The sequence below is a fragment of the Nyctibius grandis genome, chromosome 3 (assembly GCF_013368605.1).
Source record: "Nyctibius grandis isolate bNycGra1 chromosome 3, bNycGra1.pri, whole genome shotgun sequence".
Taxonomy (NCBI): domain Eukaryota; kingdom Metazoa; phylum Chordata; class Aves; order Nyctibiiformes; family Nyctibiidae; genus Nyctibius; species Nyctibius grandis.
This window is the reverse complement of record NC_090660.1, coordinates 51,201,945-51,228,763: the sequence shown is the minus strand read 5'-3', so window position 1 is coordinate 51,228,763 and position 26,819 is coordinate 51,201,945. Positions and strand designations below refer to the sequence as shown.

The following is a 26,819-nucleotide window of genomic DNA, read 5'->3' as shown; positions in this document are numbered from 1 at the left end:
CAAACAAGAAGTGTGTAGTATTATTTTTCCTGCTCAGTGCTATTACAGGAAATTCTTTAGATTATAGAGTTAGTTATAAAAAAATAGATCCTCTAATATGCTGTCATTTTCCATGATTGAAATCCTGGGCCTGAATTATCACAGCTAAGAAGAAAAAGCAATATGGGGGAAACAGCTTTCCAATCAGCATATTTGTATTCTTTTCTCTTATTTCAACAACCAGGAAAAAAGTAAAAGCATTCAGTTTGCATTATTGCAGGTATATAAATTCTGCTATTGCCTTTCTTGTTTCATCTCCTCTGTTTTCCTCTTTCCCGTGCCGTAAGGCAAAATGCATTCATGCATTCTCTGGTCATAGAAATAAATAAGACTTAAGAATAATAAACAATTAATAAAAGGAATAATATACTTTTTAAAATGTACAGTGGTATAAGAACAGAAAATATTCATATCACTGTAAATATGTATGTATGTATTTATGCATATATATACATATATGTATTGCATTCTAGAAAAGTGTATGCTCAAGAAACAGTATTGTATGTATATTAATATAGTGCAAGCAGAGATTGTTTCATGTGTAGTGAGGAAGTAATTTGAGAAGAAGAATGAGTGAAGTTTCTTGAAGGCTCTGTTTCTGTAAGCTGCTACACCTGCAATTTTATTACACTACTGAAATAGAGTAGTGACTTTAAGAGAATTTTGTCTTACTGCTTCAGTGATTCTTTGCAACAAAATAAATCAAATCACTGGACCAGTAAATATGTTGGTTTAGTATGTAACAGCAAGTAGTATGGTGCATTATGAATAGATATGGATCATGTGAAAATACTATTGGTATGTATGGAAGAGAACTTAGTCCCTTCGCTGGAGAATAAGTAACTGCAGGTACCCAACTACAACTAGTAAGAATAAACATTCAGGAATTTGTAAATAAAATTTCAATCCAGTGGTATTTTCACATGATTTGTTTGAGGCACTTGTATAAATGAGGTTTGAGTCATTGGTTTCTTTAATCAAAATTAAATCCATTTGGGTAAAAACAGAAGCAGTTTTTATATAGTAAATCAGATAGAAAGTCCACTACTCTATGGCTTGGTTTGTCAGTGATGCAGTTTTGTTACTGAAGTACTTGGAAAGAGTACTCCAAGGAATAAATACTGATGGACTGAGAGTGGTTTGGGAAAAAAACCAAAAAAACCTCAAAGCTGAATACTGAACAGATCTGTAAGGATTCCAGTGTGCATATTGTTTGCAAACACTGTGGTCTGTTTCCCCATTCTAAATTCTAGCACGATAATTCCTGAAAAGCTTGAAGTATGTGTGTGAGAGGAAAGCAGGTCTTTTTTTTTCATTCCTATCCTGAACATGTTATGTTGCCTGCAGGCTCTTGGTGGTGCTGCAATACAGTATTGCTGTCCCCCCACCCCCAATAAATATTATGTAATTAGTACGTGATGATGCACAGTATACAGATGGCTTTTACCTCCGAAAGCTGCCAAACTGTCTTTTTAAGAGTGTCAATGACAAATAGTAATTTTGGAGAGTGACATGTCATGATGATGGCCCATTAAAACTCCTCAAGAATACTCAGCCGGGTACATATGCCCACTCAGCTCCATGCTTCTGAGTTCCTCCTGTAGCTGCACTAATCTTAATGGGCTGGCTGCACAATTCCCTGTCGCCACAGGGCATTTCGTGTTCTTATTAAAACTGGGGGGGCAGAAGGCACAGATTTGTGAGTACAGCATCTGCAGAGATCAGAAAAGAAGAGGACAGAATAAGGAAATGAACCTCTGTGAGTGTGTGTGTGTGCATACATACGTACACTTAAATATATGCATACAATGTATACATATATACAATCACCATATCACTGTCTGTATAAAGAGCTAAATTATATAAGTATACAGAGAGAGAGAGAACACTATAGACACAATTGAGTGTTATTAAGAGAAAAAATGTCGTAAAAATGTGACATAGTTGCTCTTATCACATCCAGTTTTCAGTATTTCCTATTAATTATTCAACTCACTAGCCTTTAGATGACAGTATCTCTTATTCCTAGAGGAACCTTTCATCTGAACTTTGTCTTCCACTTAGAAGTCTTGAGGGCTTACTTAGGTACTAACTGGAATGTTATGAAGTGTAAGTTTTAGAATTTTGATACTTCTATTTTGAATTTTGTTTGAACAATAACTGTCAAGGAACCAAAGAAGCTTCACAGTTCTCTTGCTCATTTCTCCCCCCCTTTTTCAAAAGGTTGGCAAAATTAAATATTCACTTCACTTCATATTGCTGAGGTGGTAAGGTTATTATCCTCCTGGAGCACTGATCGGTCATTTAAGTGTGTAAGGGCTATATATTTTTCACTAAACTCTTCCACCAATATTTCTGAACCTTTTACTGGGGAAACAACATGGGGGAAGGAGGGGATAGTAAAGCCTAACTGCTGATTCCAAGTTTGATGATGGGAGAGAATAAGTCTGAGTAAATTTAAAAAATTCTTACTGTTTTAATTTCTTAGGCACAGGAACATACATTCTGTATATTCTTTTTTTTTCTTTTTTTTTTTCCCCTCCTCTAGAGTAGGCTTCTTTTAGTGAACTTGAGGTAGTAGTAATACACACCTTCAGTAAAATGACACATGACCAGATTCGGATTATCAGCCTTTTTATTCCTGTTGCATTAAACAGAGCACGAAAAGAAGAAGCCGATGAAGTTATATAGCTTGCCTCTCAAATACTTTTCTTGCCTAACAGTGGTCAATCACTGAAGATCAGCTCCACTTAACTACTTCAGCATTTTCTTTCATCTGTACTTTTTTTTTTCTTTGCTGTTTCTCCCATTTCAACTTGTCATTCTTCCTTTTGCCTGTCTCCTTTTGTCTTCTTCTTACCCCATCTCCTCTGCCTCATCACATTCATTTGAGGTCTTTCATTAGTCTGTTTCCCATTCCAGTTCTCTCCTGGTCCTTCAGACCTGTCCATGTCCTCATCCAATTTGATTTTCTGGTTTGTGATTTTTTTTATTTTTTTTTTTTTTAAGCTCACTTTGCTCTCTTCCCTCTTTATCCTTCTTATTTATTTTCTCTCTTATCCTATACTTTCTTACTCATGCACCTGCATGAATACCTTGATTGTAGATGGAGCTCTGTTCTCACCGGCTTTATATATGCTGTTGAATATGAAGATCTCTGAGGTCAGAATATACCAAATGACATACAATTTTCCTGCAGGAGGGCTATTAAGGACAAGCTGTGGGATGACACAGCTGGTACTTCCAAAGGGATGTGCCCTGGTTTTACCTTGAATGTGAAATGCACTCATGTAATAGGTAACCTCTCATTATCTCATTGCCTTGGTGGTGATCCTGAGTAGATATATTGGTTTGTGGTCATTTGTAGGACTCTAGTATTACCCGTAGCAAGACAAAAGAGGATTTGGAGACAGTCTGAGTTCAGGCAGCCTATAAGGACAGTGCTGGATGTGAAAAGATCTCAGGAATGTCTCGGACTTCGGTTGTCTGGGGAGCTCTTAGGTCTTTGGTCAGCTCTGAGCACTCTAGACACAATTTTGGGAGTTCTAGATCAACACAGAATAGAAGTCTTGTTTTGGCTAATTGGGTTTTGAGCAAGCCTGTCACCAGCTGCTTGTGTTAGATAAATATAATGTGGTTATACTGTGGTCTACAACATGGGACCTTGTTGTATTCCCACGTGACTATCTCTGCACTTGCCTGACAAGGAGAAAGTCTGGAGGCAACAAAACGGTGCGTGAAATTGCTAGTATGTCAAAATGGCAAATTGTGCCACTGTGGCACAGTTGTCTATGCTGGTTCCCTACTATACTGAAAACATTGCTGAGACAAGGAAACTCTGGCAGCATTACAAGCGTATTCCTTCTTTTCAAACTCTAATTAAAAATGTTAGGGTTTTGGGTATAGCCATTTATATTGACTTGATCTCTTGTCCTCAGTATTATCTGTTATGCTGAAAGCACAGAACATAGACCAGCATATTTATTTCTGAGCCCAGGCTTGTACTATAATTTTACATAAATTAATAAAATCAAAAGCAAACAAAAGCTTTCCAGGAGCTCCTTTATCACTTTCTCGATGTTTCTTGGAAAAAAAGATTTTTATAAGAAATCATTACCTGCTGAATAATACTTTCAGTAATGCCTGAATGTGAAGTCAGCTATATGGATCACAAGCCTTTGCTGACATCCATAAAATGTTGAAGAGTCTGTTTTTGTCCCACGACTTTTGTAATAAGACTGAAAAGGAAATTTAAAATAATGTCTTAAGCTGTTGATATTGAAAAGTGGTTACAGTTTACAAGAGTGAGAGTTTCACAGCTCCCTCTGAAAACAACAATTGTATTAGTAACTAATGTGTTTGTGAGGCCCTTAAACATTGAAGAAATGTGGTATGTGTGCACATGGGATTTTACTTAAATATTAACTCCATTGTCTATGCTGAATTTTAAATATTAGTTATTATTTGCATTAAAATTATTCCAAATTAGCAATGTTGAACCCTTAGTTATCCTGATAGTTAACCAATATAGTGTTATATTTTTAAAAAAGACAAAAAAAAATACCAAATATCTAGTACTTTAGATTCACCACAATTCAAATTCAATTCACTTACAGCAGTTATATCTGAGGGGAAAAGGGATTTCAAAACCTTCTAGGTGTAACCACAGTAAATACCGAATCCAAGAACAGAAATGTTAAGAACCTGGCTGTTGTGATGAGCAAGATTTAATAGAAATAGCCAAATTAAGTCTTTGTTTCAAATCACCTACTTTCTTTCATCTTCTGGTAATTACATGTTTAATTTTTATACATCTGACATGTTCCCTTTCTAAGTCTTCCCAGAAAGCAGGGGGGACATGTTGTATATGAAGACAAAAGTGTCTTCCTCCCTCAGTCAATTCTCAGTCATTTTGTGGTAGTAAGTTGTGGTTATAAAATGGACAAGAACATTGCTCCTGGCTTGGTGTTCTTTCTTCCTTTTGTCCTTTTTTGCTTTCTAGTCCCTTGTTGCTTTTAGTGAGAAGGCAGGAATAAAGCTGCAGTTACATCAGTTCCGTGTCACCAAGAACAGTGTGGATGCCTGCACAGTCGTGAGGAGGCAGTTTTCATTCCTCTCCTCCCTTTCTCATTAATTTCACAGCGAGAAAGGAAAGTGTGCAGGCAAGATAACTCCTCCTTGAGGAAACTTTTCAGTTGTTCTGCAAAGGAGTGAACATTTCGTATGGTCTCAGGGAGCTCTGGAGCCAGGTTGTATCGGAGCATCTCATGTTTGCTCTGTCTGTCTCTTTCTCACTGTTACCTCTGTGATCCTGCTGGTGCTGAAAACCTGGCAGCTCCTCATGTTCTCCCTGTGCTTTTCTTCTTCACCCAGAATCTGTAAACTCTGCAATGAAACATTAGCCGTGCTGCCACAGGGAGGAACAACTGCAAAGACAGGTTTTTGGGGAAGAAAAAAATGGAGAAGAGAAGCATATGAATATTGCACCTCCTTTAAGGGAGCCTGAACTGAAAATTGGAGAAATAGCAAACCTCTCATTCAGACCTCAAACAGATTGGTGGTGGCCAGATAAGTTGCTTTTAATGCAATGCCGTATCTCTGCTTACTGATAAAAATAAATGTCCTTCTCTATTGAAAATACTGCATTAGAATACTTTAATGGCGAGTGATGCAAAATGACATCATCTTTGTTTGTACAGATCTGAACCTACAAATAGACAAAATCCAGAAACTATTCAGTATTAGAGATCTTGAAGGAAATATATTATTTAGGTTTCCCTAGAATAATCATCATCCTAAGGGTCCATATAAACACAAATGCATTAGGCGAGACCCTATACTAAGCTATATTGTTGCAGGGCCAAAAAATGTGAGGACAAAATTACATTCATTAAAGGAGTTAGGGTAATAGTGCCTTTGCTGCTGAGTGAAGCTGACTGCTTGCTTCTCTTACACATATCCAAACAAGCATTTTCTAAAACTGAGAAGAGTCTTAGGAGTTGGGCCTAAGAAGATAGGAGTGCCCTCATTTTTAGGTGAGTTTCAGAGACAGTGGAGAACACTTAGTAAATTACCTTCGTAAAAAAAAAAAGTGACTTGTACAGCACTGGCCCTCTGCCTCCGCAAGGCTTGTGTGGCTTTTCTTATTAGATTTATTCACTCTCTGCTAACTTTCCTAGAGCATCAAAAGTTATCCTCCTGGTAAAAATGCATCGTCTCTCTGCAGAAGCTTGCTACTTCCCTTTTCTGTTTGCATGTACTCTTTCTTGTATATGGTGTAATGCAGGGAACACTCAACACCAAAACTCTTAAAATCTTCAGGTTAAATGTATGTGGAATGGAACAAAGAAGCAATAAGATCAGCACATAATAATTGGATCATGAATCTCATACTAGAAATAAGGTTGCTTGAAAGCCAAAGCAAACTGGAGATTGACCATCATGGGTATTGCATGGAGGTGGTAATGGATGAAATGAATTGGAAGTATATAACCATCTTTGCCTATAGCATTCCTCTTTCAGAAAACAGAGGGAGAAATTTTATTTACAATATTTATTGCAAACTACTTCTGAAAGGAAATTTGTCTGGGTTGTTCCGGAATGGGATCAGATGATATTTACTCAGTGAATACTTGAATCTTTCATGTCTCTTGAAACAAGAATTGGAAACTGCCTTTGTATTGATTCTCTCTGCTTCTAAAGTCATAGTCCCCATGTGCAGCTATAGACTGAGCTGCAGTTCCTTCTCCTACATGAATGTCTCTGTAGAAAGTGGGAGGAGTGATAGACAAGCTAGTAGATGGCACTGCCATAGATGTTTTCTGGAGCCTTCCTGTAAAGTACAAGTGTCCTGAGGACTAATATCATCTGTATAATTGTTGCCAAATTAATCACAAGAACAAATAAAAATCCCAGGTCTCATTCTTAAATGTACTACTTCTTAAAAAAAGGGTGAAAAAAACCCAAAACAAAACCCCCCAAAAACCAACAACAACAAAAAAAGAATGTGCAAAGTGTTTTCTAAAGCCGACATTATAAGGAAAATATTACTTCTCACTTCCTAGGATGTGAAACTGAATAGCTGGAAGTATAGGTAGTCTGAAGTCACATTTGGTAGTAGCAGAGCTGTAAATATGGTACAAGACTGCTGCATTCAAAAATTTCATTCTTACTTGCAAATCAGTGATGCCTCTACGTTAATGGCTTTGAAGATCACTGTTTAGAAGGATTATATTTGGGTGGCACTGGAATAACAGTGATCTGAAAACTGCACAAAACATACATCTGCATTCTGTAAGCCTAGTTTATTTCTGCATTGTTCTCTTGTATTATACTTTTAAGTTATCTCAGATTGACATTAAAATACACATAAAATATTGAAAAAAATTCTTTAGAGTGCTTTACACAGAATTGATTGTACTGTAATGCCAAAGATAAACTAATATCTTGAGCTATATCACCTTCCTGGGTTACTAACTTGAGCACGGGCCAGCATTGTTTTTTAAAGGCTTAGTAGAACAAAGTTTTAATAAAAGATCAAAGAAGTTTACTCTCCCAGAGCCTCAACTTGGAGTAACAAAGGTCATTGCTAATCACTTTACTAATCCATGCGGGTAGCAGTTTTCTACCAAGGCAATCGCTCCAAAAAGTGGCTTCTGTTCAGCATTTTACTCCAGGGCACCAGCCACTGTAGTGTAATCCATGAGGAGATTTATGGACCTCAGAGTGGGACTCCTTAAAAAACAATGTGTTAATCAGCAAGCCACTGATGTGAGCAAATGGGAAATGCTGAAGCTACAGGAATTTCTTTTTTCTCTGGGATGTGAAAGCCTTACTCAGCACGTCTTTGAGGATTTACACTTCAGGCCTCTCCCCTGAAGGTCTCTTTTATTTCAAAACACTGCTAGAAGTTATTCAGGATAGACTGAATCTAAATACAAGGTGAAACGGAGGCTGTGCAGCCCTTGCAGCGTGAGACCCAGGGTGTGAGTGCTGCATTCTGGTGTGCTGATGGGCTCTGCTTCACCCACGAAGAGGGCTATGTTTCTCAGCAAGAGACATGGAATCCCTTCCCTTCACTGCCCGAAGAGGTCTACTTGCGCATTTCCAACCTTCAGAAAACTGGTCTGCCTGATAAACTGCTGGGTATGCTGATGTCATCTACTTTTCTCTCATCTAGCCCATCCTTAAGTATGCCACAAAAGGTGGAATAACTTTTACAGGGAGAATGGAAGAGTCTCGGCCTCCACAGAAAGACCAATGCTCTGCTAGAATATGGGATATGGAGGAAACTGAATCACTTCAAGAAGACAGAGGCGTTGAATCTTTGTATCCCGTAACTTCAGTTCTGGGGTAATATGATGCTTAGCATTTCAGTCTAGACTGTAGGATTCTGGTTATGTAGGGGAACCCACACAATGCCTATGTAGCACATAGGAGACATGCTTCCTGGAGTAGGTCTTAGAAAAAGAAAAGAGGAAAAAAGAAAAAAGTAAAGCAAAATCAAACACAAGCCAGATAGATTCTTACTTGCACAGACCACTGTTCCTTTGTAGGGAAGATGGGTACTTCTTCTTCCAGTCAGTTTGAAAAAGCAGCAACAGTCCCAACTGCCAGATTTGTGAGATGTATGATTTATTGAATAAACCCCCAGCCATTAGGGCTGAGGAATATGCAATGCTGTGGATTTTGAAAGAACCTGCATGTGAGATACATTTTACCTTGATCTGCCCACAGTGTCAGCATTGACTATTCCAGAGTGTGCTGAGAATCAGGACTTTAAATGTTCAGGGAACTCCACCAAAGAAATCTCAGGCTTGTTTAGATATCGCAGGAGTTAGGTAGCAGCAGAATGAGGAGAAGCCATATTTTGAAATATTGTAGCTAATCTGATTTAGACATCCTAGTTCTGTTTTTTTTGATCCAGTCCAAAGCTCACACTCCATTCCCGTCTTAAAAGAGAGAGGGAGTGCACTGTAATTGCATAAGTATGAGGTATCCAGACAGTGTAAGTGAAATAATATGTAAGAAATAGGCAGCTTTTTATCCAGCTGAAAAATTCAAAACTGATCACAAATATTTCCCTGCTGAAACACGAAAAGATTTTGCAGCTGTGCTAAGTTATGCCTGGGATAGCAATTTTCTGCATGTATTCTGGAAGCGATTACTATCTCAGTGACACTCCCAGCTGTGAGAACAAAAATGTTTGTGGAGGAAATTATGATGATGATGATGACAGTACAGTTACCTCCAAACTCAACATGTCATGGAGTTAGGACAGGTAAAAAGTAGATAAGAGACATAAAGAATCCAAATATCTTTAACATTGTCCTCAGCTATTTACAAGTAATAATGCACTTTTAAAAAGCGAGCAAGGTACTTTGAATTTCAGTGATGTTCTTTTCACTTGCACCATATTAAATATATCATGTATGTGTGTTACTTTAACATGATATCCAGATTGATTACATTGCTGATACCAGTTTGAAAAGTATGGGAGAATTGTTTGAGTCTGTGTTCTGTAACAGGAAGGTGAGACTCAGTAGACATAAAAGAGCTACAAAACCTGTGGAATCTTGCTTTGTAACTTAAAATAGTTTATGTGATGAGGAAGAAAGTTTCTGTAAATCTGTCTTGCAGTTCTAATGGAAGATACATTTTGAACTACTGAGATACATTTGTTCTGTGCCTGCTACGAGTGGTCCCAGGGAAACTACACCTGACTTTCGATGCTGTGTAGTTCAGGCGGTGCCAGGACACTCCTTGGTTTTTCTCAGACTCTGCATTTTTCTGAAGTTAGATAATGGAAAACAAGATATGGAAGCGTAGTTACCAGCCCATCAGATAGTAGTGAGCAATCTATCAACCAATCCATTTTAATTAATTTGATATGTTTTACTGCTCTACACAGTAAACACTGTGGAAATCAGTATGTCGTTTCCCATACATGCACAGGAGGAAACACACACTGACATTTATAGTCACACACACAGTTTATAGTGACATTTGTTTGAAGTCTCACCGTTCAGTAGGACAATAAGCTGAAACCAACAATGTAGTTAAATTCAGGTAGGAATAAATTCATGGTTATAATCATATGTGTGTATGTGTGTGGCTATGTAAAACTGGTATAAGACTGTAAGACAATACCAAATGCATTTGAAAATGAGGTTGTTTACAGGAAAGAATGAAATTACCTTGCTCAAAAGAGCAAGCTGAAAGATTCTAATAGTCCCTCACATGCCGTGGACGATAAACATTCAGCTTATCTTTCCAAAACCAATAAAAATTCATGTATTACTTCTTGACATAAGAATTATTTTTACATGTCTCCATGCCACTGACTCTCTTGTAAGTTAATCTCATCTATCATCAATTTTTCACCAGCTTCACTCTGATGTTGATAAAGGAGATGGTTCCATCAAATACATCTTGTCAGGCGAAGGGGCAAGTTCCATTTTCATTATTGATGAGAACACGGGGGATATTCATGCTACAAAGAGGCTGGATCGAGAAGAGCAGGCCTACTACACACTCCGAGCACAAGCACTAGATAGGCTGACTAATAAACCTGTGGAACCAGAATCTGAGTTCATCATTAAGATTCAGGACATCAATGACAATGAGCCAAAATTTCTGGACGGTCCTTACACTGCTGGAGTTCCCGAAATGTCTCCTGTGGGTAAGTGGAAAATACACTTTTGGTGTTGTGGGAAATTTCTTCCTATTGCCTTTTTAAAAATTTCATTATTTTTTACTGTATCACACTAAGCTACTTAATTATCTATGAGGCACCTGCAACGGTTAGATATTTCAAGACTTAACTGGAAATAACATGCTAGATTAAGTGTTTACACTTTCAAAAACGTTGTGAAACTCAAATAGCTACGTAGGGATAAGCATTTTATGGTGTATTTCTCATTCCAGTGCCCAGAGGGTTTGTTTTATAATTCTCATTAACAATAGTAAGTTTCACACCTATGCTATGGTACTGAGAGGTGATAATATATCATTTTGTTCAGATAAAGTCCGTTCTTAATGAAATCTTCAAATTCTTGCTAATGCATAACATATTTTTTTTGGTAAGTTTTGCATATATCAGTAACAGTTTATTGGATGTATTTTCTAATACTGCAATCCAGCTCTCTGGGAAATATATGCAAGCAGCAGGGACTGGGGTACAACTTGAGATAGTTTCAAAATTCCAGTGGAATCAGAGAAGAATGGCTTTTAGAAGCTTCAGACCCTCTGTCGGAAAAGAAAATATACTAATTTTTCCTGAGTTTGAATTAGGGAAGAATTTCAACATCAAATCCACTATCTCTTCATTTTGAAGAGATCAAATGCTCATCTGTTGTCAGGTGCCACTGTTCCTTTGAAAGCTGACTAATTGAGAACAGATAGGAGTTTGGCCTGCAGACATTTTGGTAAACTTTACTTTAACCTGAAATTATAAATGCAAGCATGAAGCTAAAAAAAAGGAGAAGAACTTAACCTACTTAATGCGAAATACATGTATGGGAAGTCTCACTTCAGGTTAAGAGAGCTATGTGGTGATTGAAATTAGAATTTTCTTTGCTTGACTGATTTTAAATCATATCAAAATTTGATACTCACAGTAAGACTGCCCATATAGAATTTGCTATAGTTTCCTCAGTACCATCTCCTGTGGTTTTGGACGTTAAACAATGCCTCTAAATTAGAGCTAGAGAGAAAAAGAATCTTCCCTGCCTAAGTGCCCTGCAGCAATCATTAGTCAACATTACTTTTACATTTGAAACTCAGCTTAGGAGCCAATAGGAGATAAGTAAAACATGACTAATGAGTTTTCTATGTGTTTATTTCACTAAGCAGTAAGCATCGACGCTATTTCTCATTTGATGCTTGGCACTTGTTCATTGTCACTTGAAAACTATGTGGATGGCTGAAGAGGCAATAGTAGCCTTGGAAAGAAAGATGGATGCCACAGTTTTTGAGGAGTATCAGGGATGAGATGAAGTTGTGATACATTGCTGAGATCTTTTTACTGCTGCACTTCGGAAAAACAGACAATCAAATAACCTAAGACTGTAAAACCTAAATATTCAGCACTTCAAAAGTATGTTCTGTAAAAATATATATATATTTTTAAATTGCTGTTTTATTTGAGAGTTAGATTATTTAAGTGAGCTGTAGTATGCAGAAATGATTAGATTTTTGCATCTTTGTCTTGCGTGCTGAAAAGCAGTATATCCACATTTCCCTTTTGCATGACTTACCTCTGTCTTGCCCTGTACTGGCGTATTGACATATGGACAAATGCTACAGATATATGAGGTTTACCTATACACACAAATCCATGCCTCCATCCCTCACCCATGCTCCATTTGTTCCAAAAATATATTGGGAATCAATCTGTGGGCAGTGCACAGTGTTCAGTAGAGCACATGACTGTTTTTCAAAAGGAGCTGCTTTTGCAAATGTTGTTTAATCTTTAGCACACACATGACTGGAAGAAATTCTCTCCCATAAGGACTGCAGCACCAAGTATATATTCAACTTAGGTGTAATATTGTGCAAAATTATTAACTGAGACTTGTGCACTCTCTGGGATTTGCGTTGACTAAGAGCGGTTTCATCTTCATGGGCTTCCCGAAACAGTACGTTTTAAGCATCTTCAAGGTTTGTATCACACAACTACTGAATAATGCATTGTTGCTGAATTAAGGATTACCATGAAATGCCTGTGTGACACTTGTCTTACATAGTCATATCGATTAATAGTTTATTCATATAACACAATTTTTAAATAATCACCTACAGCATTCATGAAATATTAAGGAGAAACAAAGTATCTCTCTCCTATTTTGTTAAAAATTATATCCATGACAAGGATTTTTAATTGGATATTAAACAAAATGAAAGAGATCACAGGATTATAAACACAAATTAACTATAAAGCTAGGAGAACTATAACCTTTAACCTAAAGGGCGGTTATGCAAGTATAATGATTCTATATTTTGACAAATATTTTAGGACATTATCTAAGGCTAATTGAAATCATTCTTTTCTGTTATTTGAAATAACTTTGGGTCAGGTTCAAATTATATTTGGGTCAGGCCCAATTATATTGATTATCCTGGATAGGGTAAATATCTTGATGGTTTGTAAGTCTCTTAATAGCAAAAACCTCAAAAGATATGGGTTATTGGAAAATCATAGGGCACTTTTTTTTTTTAATTTATGTCTATTAAAAAAATCTAGCAGTGTTATATTTCAAACAAAAATATTGCATATTATAGTTAAAAGCATGTTAAAAGAGTGTTCCTGTGTTGTTGACCAAAAAAATAGCTGATGTGAGATACCGATCTGTTTGGCTTATAGCCAAGGGAACTGGGGATAAAAATTCCAATACCCAAAATAGTTTTGGTTTTGTTTAATCTTCTCTACTCTCTAGACATATTAACAACTTTGCTTGTTACCCAGCACAACAAATATCTTTCTTGCCATGTTTATTATTTGTGATTGAGATGGATAGAAACATTTGATTTTTATGCCAAAGGAAAAAAAAAATTAAAAAAATCTTTATATCATGCTTAAAACTTTGGTACAAGTGAGTAATGGGTTTCGAGAGCCTCAATGAAGGGAGTGTGTCTCCAGTCACAAGCCCTCTCTGCTTCACTTTATCTGACCTTGCTGCTGGGCTGGGACCAGTCTTGGGCTTTGTCCCCAAGTGAGGGCAACCTAATGAAGCTGTGGGAAGAGAGGGAGGCAGTGAAGAGAGTAGAACCTGCCTCCAGGTGCTGTCTCTCCCTTCACACTCCTGGAGGGGAAAGGCTGTGGAGGCATTGCTGCATCAGCTCTGGGTGAGGGCCAGTGGCACAAGCACAGAAATACCAGGTAGTATGGAGCAGAACCAGGCTGGGCTGTTACATGTAAGGATTAAGCAGATATTATGGATAACTTGATAGTAAAGGTGTTTAATATTTCCATTAACAGCTGATATAAGGTAGAAATGTGATGCCATCATGAAATTGTTTTGTATATTACACATATTACACATCTTTAATTGCTATCAGTTAATGCCTTTAATAACTGACTGCCTTTAATAGTTTGTTTTTATGTTGTTACTGTGGCTACAGTTCAGTTGATAAGGGTTTGTGCAGTTTCAAAAATAAGTATTTGTTATGTTCATCTAGTTTTAGAAATCAATTTTCCCTTAAATGATTTCATCAATGTTAAAAACAGAAGTCACAGCATTTCTCATATAAACACATTTAAAAACTTTGGCAAAATACCACACAAGTTACTAGCTTTTTAAAAAGCTCTGTGCGGAAGTTTCTAAAACAATAAACTCAGAAATTTAAAAAGGATCCCTTTGAAGGATCTCCAACTCAAAATAAACTTCAGCAACCAGTTTACCTTTATCTGACCCTATCACAGAAAAGGTTGGTCTCCGCAACATGTCAGAAACATTGCTGAATCTTGACTTGGGTAAATTAAAGCACAAATAATGTTCTAAATTCAAGGTCCTCTCTGCAAAAACACCTCCCTTCCTTTTGCCCTAATACCAGAACTTAAATAGGTCTAGTTCTAAGATTACTGCAATTCTGTAATATCTGCCAGTGTTTATTAAAGATTAGATTAAAAACGATAGCTGAAACATTCTGGAAAAAACACAGAAATCTGTGCCAGCCGCACAAAATTCAGTGTGCTATTATCTAGTATCACTAAAGAAATATGTGGCCTACCGTTCGATTAGCAGCACGGATTTTCTCTCAGTATTCTCTGCAATTGCTGAAAATATTTATGAAGTTGCTACACGTAGAATTCTTTTTAATGAATTGATATTCAATCTTTGTTACGAAGATGTAGTTGTAGAGAAAAATAATTGTAGAGGAAACCATATCTGAGAGGGAAAGACACTTTTTCAGTAAATAGCCCCTATTTGTTTTTTTAACCCATATCAGATACACAAACTGTAAGAAATATTTGAAGTTGTAGTTGTGAAGCTACAGGTTATAACAAGTCACTAATGGGAGTTTGGTGTAGAGTTAGTGTCCTGTTTACACCTGCAGTCTAGGGCTCTGAACAATGCTGCCATAAACAAGATTCCGTGGGACACTCATTTTGTTGGATGAAGGTGTGGTGGTATTTGTTGACTGTCCCATGTTACCTGTAAGTCCTAATCGTGAATGCATGTATGACAGCTGACCGCCTGTGTTATGAGGTAGGGCGAAGTGTTCAGGAATAAAAGGAAGATTTAATTTCAGTGCAGGAACACAAACTCTCCTTTTGTAAGATGATGTAGTTGGAACTACGATGCGACTACCCATTTTCCCTCAACCTATAGATTTATTGACTATCTGTGAGTATCCATAGAGCTTTATTGGTTACATTTTTTTTTTAGGGAAAATAAGCATATGAATTTGACATCAATCCATTGCAAGAAAAATTAGGACAGCTCTATGTTGCAATGATCATCCTCTGAAGGAATTCCTATTCTTCAAGAGAAATCTGCTTCCTCTCGGAAAATCTCTGGAAATCTTCGCATCCTGATCTTTCCATGCATTATGTTTCCTTGGAACTGATTTCCTACACATAGGACTTTTCACATAGTTAGCATACCTTATGTTAGCTTTCATATTCATTTTAAAAAATATGTTGTGCAGAAATCTCCCTCTCGGTATGGGACTTCTGGAAGCTCAAAGTTTTTTTGTGCAACTGGTGAAGAAATAATGACAATAGCAGTTGTTTTAAAAGATCTTGCCCCTATGAGGTTTGAGAGAAGCTGATTAGCACAAAGGGACTAGAAAAGTATCATTGCTTTTTAGTTGCTGATTACACTGAAGTGGGATGAGTGCAGAAAGATTTGGTGTTAGAATTTCTACATAAATAAAAAACTTTTCTAAAGGATCTATGTGTTTTAAGAGAGAGCCAATTAGATTCAGATACTGACTCTATTCATCTCTCGGAATGTAGAGGGTTTGTTTGCTACATCAATAGATTTTTACAGCAAACAAACACTTCTAAGCTTGTAGGATTTCCAAAATGTCTGTGTTGAGGTTGCCGAGCCTGTAATTTCTTTGATCTTGTATTGGTCAGGAGTCCTTGTAAGTGGCAAGAGCAAGGAGCAAAGATGTAACTGTGTGTGAGGTTTATAAGCACTTTTGCCAATATTTGCAGACATTGTAAGCTTCATTGGCAGGGCTTAGGGACTTTGTAAATGTGGTAAGCCTGGTTTTCACAAAGAACACAGGATGTCCAATAGTCATTATGATACCCTTGTACTCAAAAGCTGGAGAGACTCTCGCAAGTTTAAAATAGGTCCCTGTATGAAATTACATTAAAGAGTAATCTGTAAAATGTTTGACATACTGAATCAAAGCTCTTAGTTACTGGTGAACAGAAAATTGATGTATTTTAAGTCCTGTAACTGATAAATGACTTGATGGATTAACTACCAATTTTCTTTTTAAACTTCCCATCTACTTAATAGTTGCATGTGAAATTTCAGGTTGAGAATAGCCTTTTCCCTGTCCAAAAGTATTAGACAGTGCACAGGAGAGAAAAATTGCATTTTAAATAGAATTACCATCATAATACTTCGTCATGGATAGTTCAGGAATAGAGATCAGGAATGTGGGTTAGCTAGGCCATAACTTAAGTGAATAAAGTTATCTTATGAATGATCATTTCTGGTCAGAATTCATTCAAGCAAGTCCCATCCTTTGTAATCTATACCATTTTATGGAGGGCTGCACTAAATCCTCTCTCTCTCCAAACCTCCAGCCTAGTCCCAGGACCCATTTATGATCCTCTACTTAACTGAGAATTGAAAAGCTGAGGAAAATGGACGGGGGATGTGCTATATCAAATATGAAGAATAACAGAACTTTCTCCCACCCATTTCCTGAAAAAATCCAAATAAAACTGACCAGAATATAACTTATGTTAAGTTTACCCTGGATGCTTGTGATTGCAGTTTGTTCTTAAAGAGTTATTTCTAAACTTGCTGCTCTCATTTTCGCATGTCAAAAATGTGTTCATTTGGAAAACGAACACTTTCTTTAACAAATACTTTTCTCTAATCTTATGTCTAAATCCAGTTTATGAAGGAGTCTGATCCTCTGTTGAAGACCTTCACTGGGCATCTGCCAGATTGCTACAATATTAATTTGCAACCTAACCTCCAAATGGGTCCCTGGGCTGTTGAATGGAAGGTCTCAATGTTCCAAACAATCTGCCAGTGAGAAAAAATAATCCTTTCTGGCTATCAAAGGGTGGTGACCATGGCCAAGGCCCTGGCTCCCAAGTATGATTTTATTCTGCTGTCACCATACATCATAGAAGCTGTTGTACAGAACAAAACAAATGGGAGCTGACGTGGAGAACATAATGAATAGAAGCTGGATGCAGAATGAGATCCTCACAAAGTATACCCTTCTTGCTAGCCAGTTAGACATTTCGCTTTCTTTTTCCTGTCCACATAGAGATATTTCTTGCTCAAGAAATGTTTATGCAGCAGATTATTACCACAACTGATACTAAAGCATCGCAGATTATTGAAGGAAATTAGTACTTTTTAAAGGAATTTAGAGACAGCTCTCACCAGTTTTTCTCTGACCTGAAGCAGAAACTCTTCAGCCATCTCTTTATAAAAGGGTAAATAATTTTATAGGCTAAAATTAATTTTATATATATGTGTACAATTATCAAAATATATAATACTTATATATGTATGTATATTTGAATTTCTAACTGTTATTACAATTTTAGCATGCAGACTTCTCTTCAAAGGGAAACTATTACTATATTTCATACTTAAGCATACTTCAGGCATCACAATCATTTAAGAAATATTGTTCACATACCCTCCACCAACCAAAGGCAGAGATAGAGAGGGGGAGCTACTGAGATGGTTTTTATTGCTGTGAGTCAAAGGCTGAGACTACTTGGGAAGATGGAACTTTCTAATAGCTGATGCTACATAGCGGGCCTTATACTCTAAGCTGAATCGGCATGGAAATTATGAACAGTTGTGAAAAAGCCACCTCACACTGTTTCAGATACATATTGGCACAGCATATTGGATAAGCATAGTTCAGAATTTGGATCTTTTATGTACAATAGTCCCTTAAACATTTTGCAGGTACCTCTGTGGTCCAAGTGACAGCAACTGATGCAGATGATCCTACTTACGGCAACAGTGCTCGAGTGGTTTACAGTATATTGCAAGGACAACCTTACTTTTCTGTGGAGCCAAAAACAGGTAACTTTCCGTAAACTCTCTGCAGTAATGCTGAGGAAAAAGAAAATGTGCATTAAAACTTGATAAGAATGTATTAATGTGGTCTCTTGGTTAAATGAATACATTTGGATTTTGTTGGTATTTAATCTCTTATTCTTCAGCATAGATTATGAAGACCACACATCTGAGCTATGTGATAAGCAGACATTGCTGGAATGGGAATTCGTATCTTCTTGTCATTCTACCAGCTCCCTGGTCTGCTGCCTGTTGCTGTCTTTCTGGTCAATGAAAATTTCAAGATGCTGTTAACAAGTCTTTTTGCAGATGTTTGTTTTAGTAATATCTAAATGTCACATAGCCGTATTTCCTTAAGTGTAGATTTACAGCATGATCACCTCTCCATTCTACTTTTTAAACTGAAGTTTTGTTGTGGGAAATGTATCTTTTCTTTATTAGTTTGAAGAAGAAAGCACTGTGCTTCCTATCCTTACCTAATATAACATTTTGCTGCCACTTTCAGAACAAATTACTGGTGGAACTTTTTTTTTACTATTTTCATGAAAACTTGTGAATATTTTAAGCCACAACAAGATGCAACCTTTAATCCTCTGTCAGTTTAATAAACGTTACCCATTCTACTGTATCATTTCATAGGGTGGGAAAATAAGTTCTCGCTCTACTCAGTTCAGTTTGGTGCCTAAGCCTTCACTTACACCAACATGGAGAAGAGTTATAATCCTCATTTCAGAGATGGAGAAGTTGCGACGAAACAGAAACAAACTATTTACCCTAATTGTCGTAAACAATCTGTGAATGTGAGTCATACCTGAATCTCGATGCTATGACAAAAGGTCACACTCTATTTAGCAACATCTAAATTTGCAGAAATAGGTACTATAATTATCTTCATATTGCAACAGGTCCATCCTCAGCAGGGTTATACAGCACTTCCTTTTTCTCCAGAATGAGTATGATTTATAGTGTTTCTCTCTCTCTCTCCCCCCTCCCCATGTATATGTATGTATAATGTATATTGTCATAATGACTGCAGACAGCCCTTGGACAGTAATATGGTAGTTTCTGCTAAATACAAATCTTTAAGGATTCATATTGAAATGTTTCCATATATTTTCACTTTGATGTGATATTCAGATTTCCTGTGTGCATGATAATTAGCTTCCAAATGATTGGTTAACATTGCCTGGCAATTTAACTATGATAGGGAAACAAGCAGGCCAGGAAAAGCAATGTAGAAACAATAACATTATGAAATTGTATATTAGTTGTATTTTAACATGTCTTGTAAAATTGATGAAATAGTGCTAGACAGTCTGTTTGTGAAATAAGTGTTTCAACCCAGAGATGATAAATGGCAAGTCCTGCATTCATAAGGGAAGAAAGAAATAAAACTCTAACTAAACATTCAACAAATATCAGATGAAGAGATATGTGTCCCAATGTGCCTCTCCTTTATTTAGTTTGTTTATGTTTCCTTTGCTGCTGACACTAAGTGCTGGTGGAGTAAAAGGCTGCCTCTCTGGAAATCAGAGTTAGCGGTGTACTGTATGTATACTGAGCATGAAATATTCATAAAGTCATCATGTTTTGAGAAAGCATATTTATTTTCTGATCTATATCAACAGAACTGAAACGATGAAACGTGGAGCTTTATTCTGGTTTTCATTTCAAATCAATCAATTACAAATTGTATGCAGATCATCAAATGGATATAAGAAAAAGTACTTCAGATATTACAGTATTTCCATTAATAAATCAAAAATCTCTTAATTGCACTAATGCTTTAGAATTGGGTATTGTTAAAGCAAATATATGGTAAAATAAGATAATTTCATATATATATGTGGAGTATGGCATAATATCAATATTAGTAAGAGTTAATGTGGTGAATGACTATTCAAGACATTGTGAAATGAATCTTGACCTTGGAATCTTAAAAATGAATGAAGAATATTCTGTTCTTCCTAGCTCTAAAAGAGTGGGAAATCAAACACAGAAGATGAGATCTTCCAGGGAAAGGAGGGTTACCCAAGATATTATGAAGTCTATAGTTCAGGGAGAAGATATTTGGGAAAAATAGTCATTACCCAAAGAGGCCAGTACTAAATAAAAATTGGTGGGGTTTTATGACTACTTAAAATAAGCTTGTAGTACGTCAGTTCAGCTCCTAGTCAAAAACTGTGGTATTAGTGTTGAAATTATTTCTTTCCTCTCTAGTTGCAGTCATTGATCTGCTGCTACCTTTTAAAGGCAAACTCAGCTTTCATGGTAACGTATCTGCTTACGCAACCATTGATGTATCTTGTCTTACTGCAGGTGTTATCAAGACTGCCCTTCCAAATATGGATAGAGAAGCCAAGGACCAATACTTACTAGTTATTCAAGCAAAGGACATGGTTGGGCAGAATGGTGGCTTATCAGGGACTACATCTGTAACTGTCACCCTGACTGATGTTAATGACAACCCACCCCGCTTTCCACGACGTAAGTTACTTTGTAAAAATATGACTTGTAATATTATTTCTAAACATTATTTTCTTTACATGCCATGCTATTTATAAACAAAGAGTAAAAGTGCTCAGCTTCTGTGTTAAGTACTTTGAGAATCACCGATGGCAAGGTTTATTATTATTATTATTACATTGGAAGAATCTTTTTTCTTTACCTCATAGGTTTCAGATCAGTTGAAATGGTGTACAACAGGTACATTTATTAATGTACTTTACTTCCTCTCTATGAATAAAAAGACAAAAAAAGATACACCTGAATAGATATTTAGCTCTTGCCAGTTTGACCTCAGGATGCATAGTTCTTTACTTAATCCTTCATATTCCTTTGGCATTTTAGCAGGATTTCTCTTGTACATACAGTATTTCTGAAGGAGTCAATCACAGAAGAGCTGGAAAGTCATCTTCCCTCTATTTAATTTGTTTGACCAAGGTGGCTCTCATCCTAACCAAAGAAAGGAGTACACAGTTGTATGCTCAAACCTGAAGACCTCTGTTTATTAATAACATTCTGTCTGGGGTGTTTTTTTTGTAAAAAAAAAAAAAAAAGTCCTTGCTAAGTAGAATTAAAATAATGTGAAGAATATATTCACATCCACTCCAGCCTAACCTCCAATGATGTGAAAAATAGATCTGTACATAATAGATTTCCTGTTATTTTAAGCCACCAACTGTTTGAAATAATAATAGAGTAACTGAAGTTATTTTTGAAGGTGAGGGTGTTATTGGCTACAGACTGCACTCAGATACCCTTTTGACAACACATATATCATTTTCTACTTGAATGAAAAAGCTGGAATTTTCAAGAATGCAGATGGTGTGCTTACTGATAAAGAAATTAATATATATCAGTTTCTAATCATATTCAGATTGCAAACTACCTAAGCAAGATACACAGTTATAAAAGAATAAGAGTTTATATTGATATTATTTGACTGACTTGCTTTTTTTCCTCTTTTGTGGAAAACAAAGTGAAGTATTTTCTGCATTGGAATTCTGTAGCAGGCGTGCACCTCATGATTTGCACTTAAGTTTTGGATTATGTTTTTGAATCTTTGCCTTGTACTTCTCTCGTCGTAGGAAGAAATTATGCCCGTAGTACTTAAGGTAGAGACCATCACAAGGAAAACCTAGCAAAAAAGGGGCAATTCTATTTTAAACTGAATATATTCTGGTAGCCTGAGTAAATATTCAAGTGTACAATGTGAAGGAAGGTAGATTTTAAGAAGGCTAGATTTTTTTTAGCCTACGGTCCCAGGAGACTCTGAATTCATTAAATTTTTAAATTTCACAGGATCGTATCAGTATAATGTCCCTGAGTCTTTGCCAGTGGCTTCCGTGGTGGCCAGAATAAAAGCTGCAGATGCAGATGTGGGACCTAATGCTGAAATGGAGTATAAGATTGTGGATGGTGATGGTTTGGGAGTATTCAAAATTTCCGTCGATAAAGACACACAGGAGGGAATCATAACAATTCAGAAGGTAAGACTGATTTTTCTCACTGGTTCTTTTTGGATCCGCAAGATGAGGGCATGTAATGAGAGCATGAGCTTTTGTTTCTAAGAGCCTTATCTGCTGAAAAAGTTTCCGTTGGCATATTTTATCTTGACTTCAGTATATGCATGTGTGTGTGATTTTGAGCTTTTTAATGACTTGCACTGAAAATTCTTGTGGCTTTTTTTGCAATAGCTGTATTGTTTTGTGAGGTTTTTTTAAAGCTCCTGCACATACAAGTTTGGATGGGAATCTAAGCTTTAGTCTCTTTTGTCCTTGTATTAAAGAGAAAATATGAAAATATATCTTACAGTAAAAATGCAAACTCTAAATACAAAATGGATCCCAAATGTAATAAAAAAAATCTAATTGTCTTTGGCTGATGTTTTATTCAGAAGGCATACATTACTAATGTTAAAATTATGTATCAGTAAGACTAATTGTTTTACAAGATCATATATTATAAAAAAAAATTAAAAAAATGAAAGTATTTAAAGAAATATTTTTTCTTCTTAGCTTTCTATATGTACAGTTAGAAAACTAATATTTTAAAATCGAAAAATCATGTTTATATAAAAATATTAAAACTCAGCATTCTTATCTTGCTGCAACATATTTTAAAGAGTATCCTTTTACAAAATAAAAGTGTGCTGAGATATTTTACAAGAAAATTTAAATTTTGAGAACAGAAAAAATACCCAACACATTAGAAGAATCTCTTCTCATATAATTTCATACTCTTAATGTGTAAGTAAGTGCTTGGCAATGACAATACTGAATCTACGGCCCTAACTCTGCTAAACACTTAATACTCTCCAAAGTGTGGAACTGACTTGATATTTTAGAATATGTGTAAGTATGTTCCTGAACAAGGACCTATGTTTGTAGATAATATGATTCCATAACATATTTTCCTTCCCTATATACTCTTTAATCTCTGTAAACTTCATCTACCAGTTGTGGGGTTTTTTTGTTGTTTTGTTTTTTTTTTTCTCCTCTGATACATCAATTCCTTTCTAAAGCAATATACAACTTCGGTAACATTTCTCCTTTGAAAGAAGTTAATAGTGCATGATCTTGCAAAGCAATGGGCTGATTCTCTGATGCCCTGAACACCTGCTGAGAGCTGGTAAGCATCCACAGATGTCACAGAAAATGGAGGATGTTCAGCACCCTTGAAAGATCAGGCTCTAATATATGTAACATGAATCATCTTTTTTTCAAGGCAAAAACATATATCTTTGGCTTTTTGCAAACTGCTAATTTCTGTTAGCACGTTTGAAATACAAGTGATGAAAAGTTAGTCGTCTCTGTTCAACAGCCAAATTCAATGTGGCTCCTTCAGTTTGCTCATTTAAGGTTTTTGAGCAAAGATCTGGAAAAATATGCCTATCCTAGAGGGAGAGGTTTTGTCAGTGTCACAGCGAACAACACTGAATCAGTTGGGGGCTTCAGCACTCTAATTTGAGAACTGATGAGTTCATTTTAATTTTTAGTATGCTCTTGTAGTCATGATGTTTGTTCCTGGAATATCCTGATTCCAGTGTTGTATAGTGGACCAAATAATTGTCATTTATTATTTCTATAATCAGTTTAGCTAGGGAGATGGACTGGACTTTTCAGTACTGAAATCCTCAGAAGTGCTCTATGAAATAGCTATTGCACTAAATTAAAAAGGTTACAAAATTTTGACCCAAAGAAATGCTCCAATTTGTTAATCATTCTTAAACCTAGATGCTGCTATATTTTGACACAGGAATTCAGACTTTTTTCTCTGCAGCATTAGAACTTTTCTTTCATTTTCCTACTATTATCAACTCTCTTTCCTCTGCCATACGTAAAGGTGAGTCCCTATGTTGAGGGGCACCTCCCAAGCCTCTGGATGCCCTTAGCTCTTCATTTGGACTCCAGGGAACTTGGTGCCTTGCCCAAGGCTGAAAGGTCCTCCCTGCCAACCCTGCAGAGAACATTGGCTAGGAGGGAAGAAAGTAAGTGAAGAGCTCAAGCACATTGGCTAACGGGCAATGGCATCTTGTTCTTCTATGGAGAATAAGTACATAGAAGACCATTAATGACAATGTGTGCAGGTTAAATAGGCTTTAACCACTGAGCCTTACCTGCCAGATCACCATGGAGTGGGACAGAGGTTATCTCTGCATGATAATGTGTGCTTGTTAGTAAAGAATCAGGGAAGAAATTAAGTCTGTAGCCTGGAATCTGCCTAAACATTTTACTATCCAGCTCATGATGTTCTGTACACCTCTGAGTGCAATTAGCTCTCTCCTTTTCATGCCCCTGAAAGCAGCTGAGGCATTGAGAAACAGCTCAGCATCAAAATGCATGCCCACCATTTTAAACTCGTGTGTATTTATATGCTCAGATGACATGTCTGTGTACACATCAAGCAGTAAAACACCAAGGCAAAGAATTCCAAAAAGGCATGCTTTGGTTCTAAATGCAAATGCATGCTTTAGCTTTGCATACTTTTGCTGCAATCATACATACAAATCGGCAGGCTAGGCATGAAAATCACCACCAGTATCTCTGAGCAGCTGAAGGCACTGCTCGATTCATTCATTTTTGTGCTGGGTGTTGTGGAGAAAGTTTGACACCTGGTTATCAGAGTTCCACACACAAACTGAGAATTTTACATTCTGTTTTTAGAAGAATAACCGTTTTGAGAGAATTTGAAAAGTTGACATCATCAATAAGAACTAAGACTTTTTTTTTAACACGTAGGGAGCATAAAATGAATGAGATGTGAAGTTCATGTATTCCAGCAAGTTGCTTAAGTTCATTCTAGAAAAACAAAACAAAAAAACAACTTTTTCAGAATACTCTTTGAGACAAGGACTAACTTTTGTTCATGAATTTATGGCTTAAATAATAACAAAAGGTCAAGCCTGGGTAGAATTGATTTTTTGTGAGATCAGTGAAACTAGAATTTCATCTTATGACAAGAGCTAGTAAAAACAGTACTGAACAATCTACATGGTTATTAGCACTAAAAAATAGTCTACCTTCTTCTGCAACACATTAACTGAATTCACTGACTGAATTCATATGCAAAAATTTTATCCAGCATGTATCTAGGACTGTATATAAAAGTCCATATGTTGTTTTTAAGGTGCCGTGCTCTGTTTCCCACCTGCAACAGGATATGAAAAATGCTAGAAGACAAACTTTATTTTCCAGAAGCTGGTATAAATAACAAGTGAATGGGACCCTTGAGCACAGTTCAGAGCCTTATTCTCAGCTTACAAGATGGGTGGGAAAGTAGTGGGAAAACCAGTGGGGGTCTTTTTCTGTAACCTGCTATGTTCATACAATTTGTTGCCTAGTAGTTTCAAGTCACTGTGCAAACCTTCCCATTTTTTATTTTCCCATTTTCTATTTTATTGAATAATAATAAATAAATGAAAAGTTCTTATTTGTCAAACGAACGAAAGAAAGCTCTTCCTTTATTTTTGTCCCATACAGAGCAGTCTAAAGATACCACCCACTCAAACGTCATGCTAGAGTTCTGATGTTGCAAATAATGGGAGGGTTTGGCCATTCTCCACCCCACAGGCACACTCTTGTAGTGAATTCCTAAGTAAAGCTAAATTAGATATGCAAGTTACTTTTCAGCAGCATTCAGGAAAGCATCCATCTTAGGTGATCTTTTCAGAAAAAAAAGGTTTTGAAAACAAACTGTGCATTTATATTTCTTAGAAGTATTTGAAAATTTTATCCTGGTTCACACTGTGACTCAGTTCTCCATCTGTAGAGTAGGATCAATTTTTTTCTGTTTCATTTGTAATTTACATTCTGCTATCAATGCTCTGTTAGTAAGGACTCAGATCATTTGCATAGCTGCATTTCACAGTGGTGAGGGTGTTTGGAAGAAAAGTGTAATTTTTCTGCATATATTGGAGTTTTAAAAAAATGTGTTGGACTTGTCTCTGCAGTAGCAACCTCAGAATTGAAGAAATGTTTGTGGAAGTGAGTGGTGATTCAGTCATTTAATACAACAAATTCTGAAGTGTCCAGGCAAACCTGTGTGTGTACCATTTCAAAGTGAATTCATGCTGACTCTTCACAGAATCCTGATTGTAATACACATGAATGGAATTAACGGGCACAAACTGAAACATGGGAAGTTCCATCTGAATATGAGGAAAAACTTCTTTACTTTGAGGGTGGTAGAGCACTGGAACAGGCTGCCCAGGGAGCTTGTGGAGTCTCCTTCTCTGTAGATATTCAAAACCCACCTGGACCTAACCCTGTGCAACATGCTCTAGGTGAACCTGCTTTGGCAGGAGATTGGACTAGATGATCTCCAGAGGTCCCTTTCAACTCCAGCTATTCTGTGAATGGAATCTTGGCTTCACTTTCTAAGCAAAATGCATACACAAGACCATATTGTTTGTAGTTTCCAAAGTACTGTTCCTAAAAGTAATGTACTCAAGAAAGCATCATATAAGTACAGATCTCACTTTATTCACAAAGTTGCAGGCTATAGTTAGACTTCTGTAATAATAATATCTTA

General features: G+C 36.5%; 1 protein-coding gene across 2 annotated transcripts in view; it reads left to right on the top strand.

The window, feature by feature from the left end:
* CDH7 (cadherin 7) overlaps positions 1–26,819 on the top strand; it is a 71,562-nt gene that overhangs the window by 20,228 nt on the left and 24,515 nt on the right. For both annotated transcript variants that reach the window (XM_068397262.1, XM_068397263.1), the window contains exons 2-5: positions 10,426–10,720; positions 18,171–18,290; positions 20,604–20,771; positions 22,089–22,276. In XM_068397262.1, coding sequence (XP_068253363.1) covers positions 10,426–10,720; positions 18,171–18,290; positions 20,604–20,771; positions 22,089–22,276 — 771 coding nt within the window. The remainder of the gene's footprint in view (positions 1–10,425; positions 10,721–18,170; positions 18,291–20,603; positions 20,772–22,088; positions 22,277–26,819) is intronic.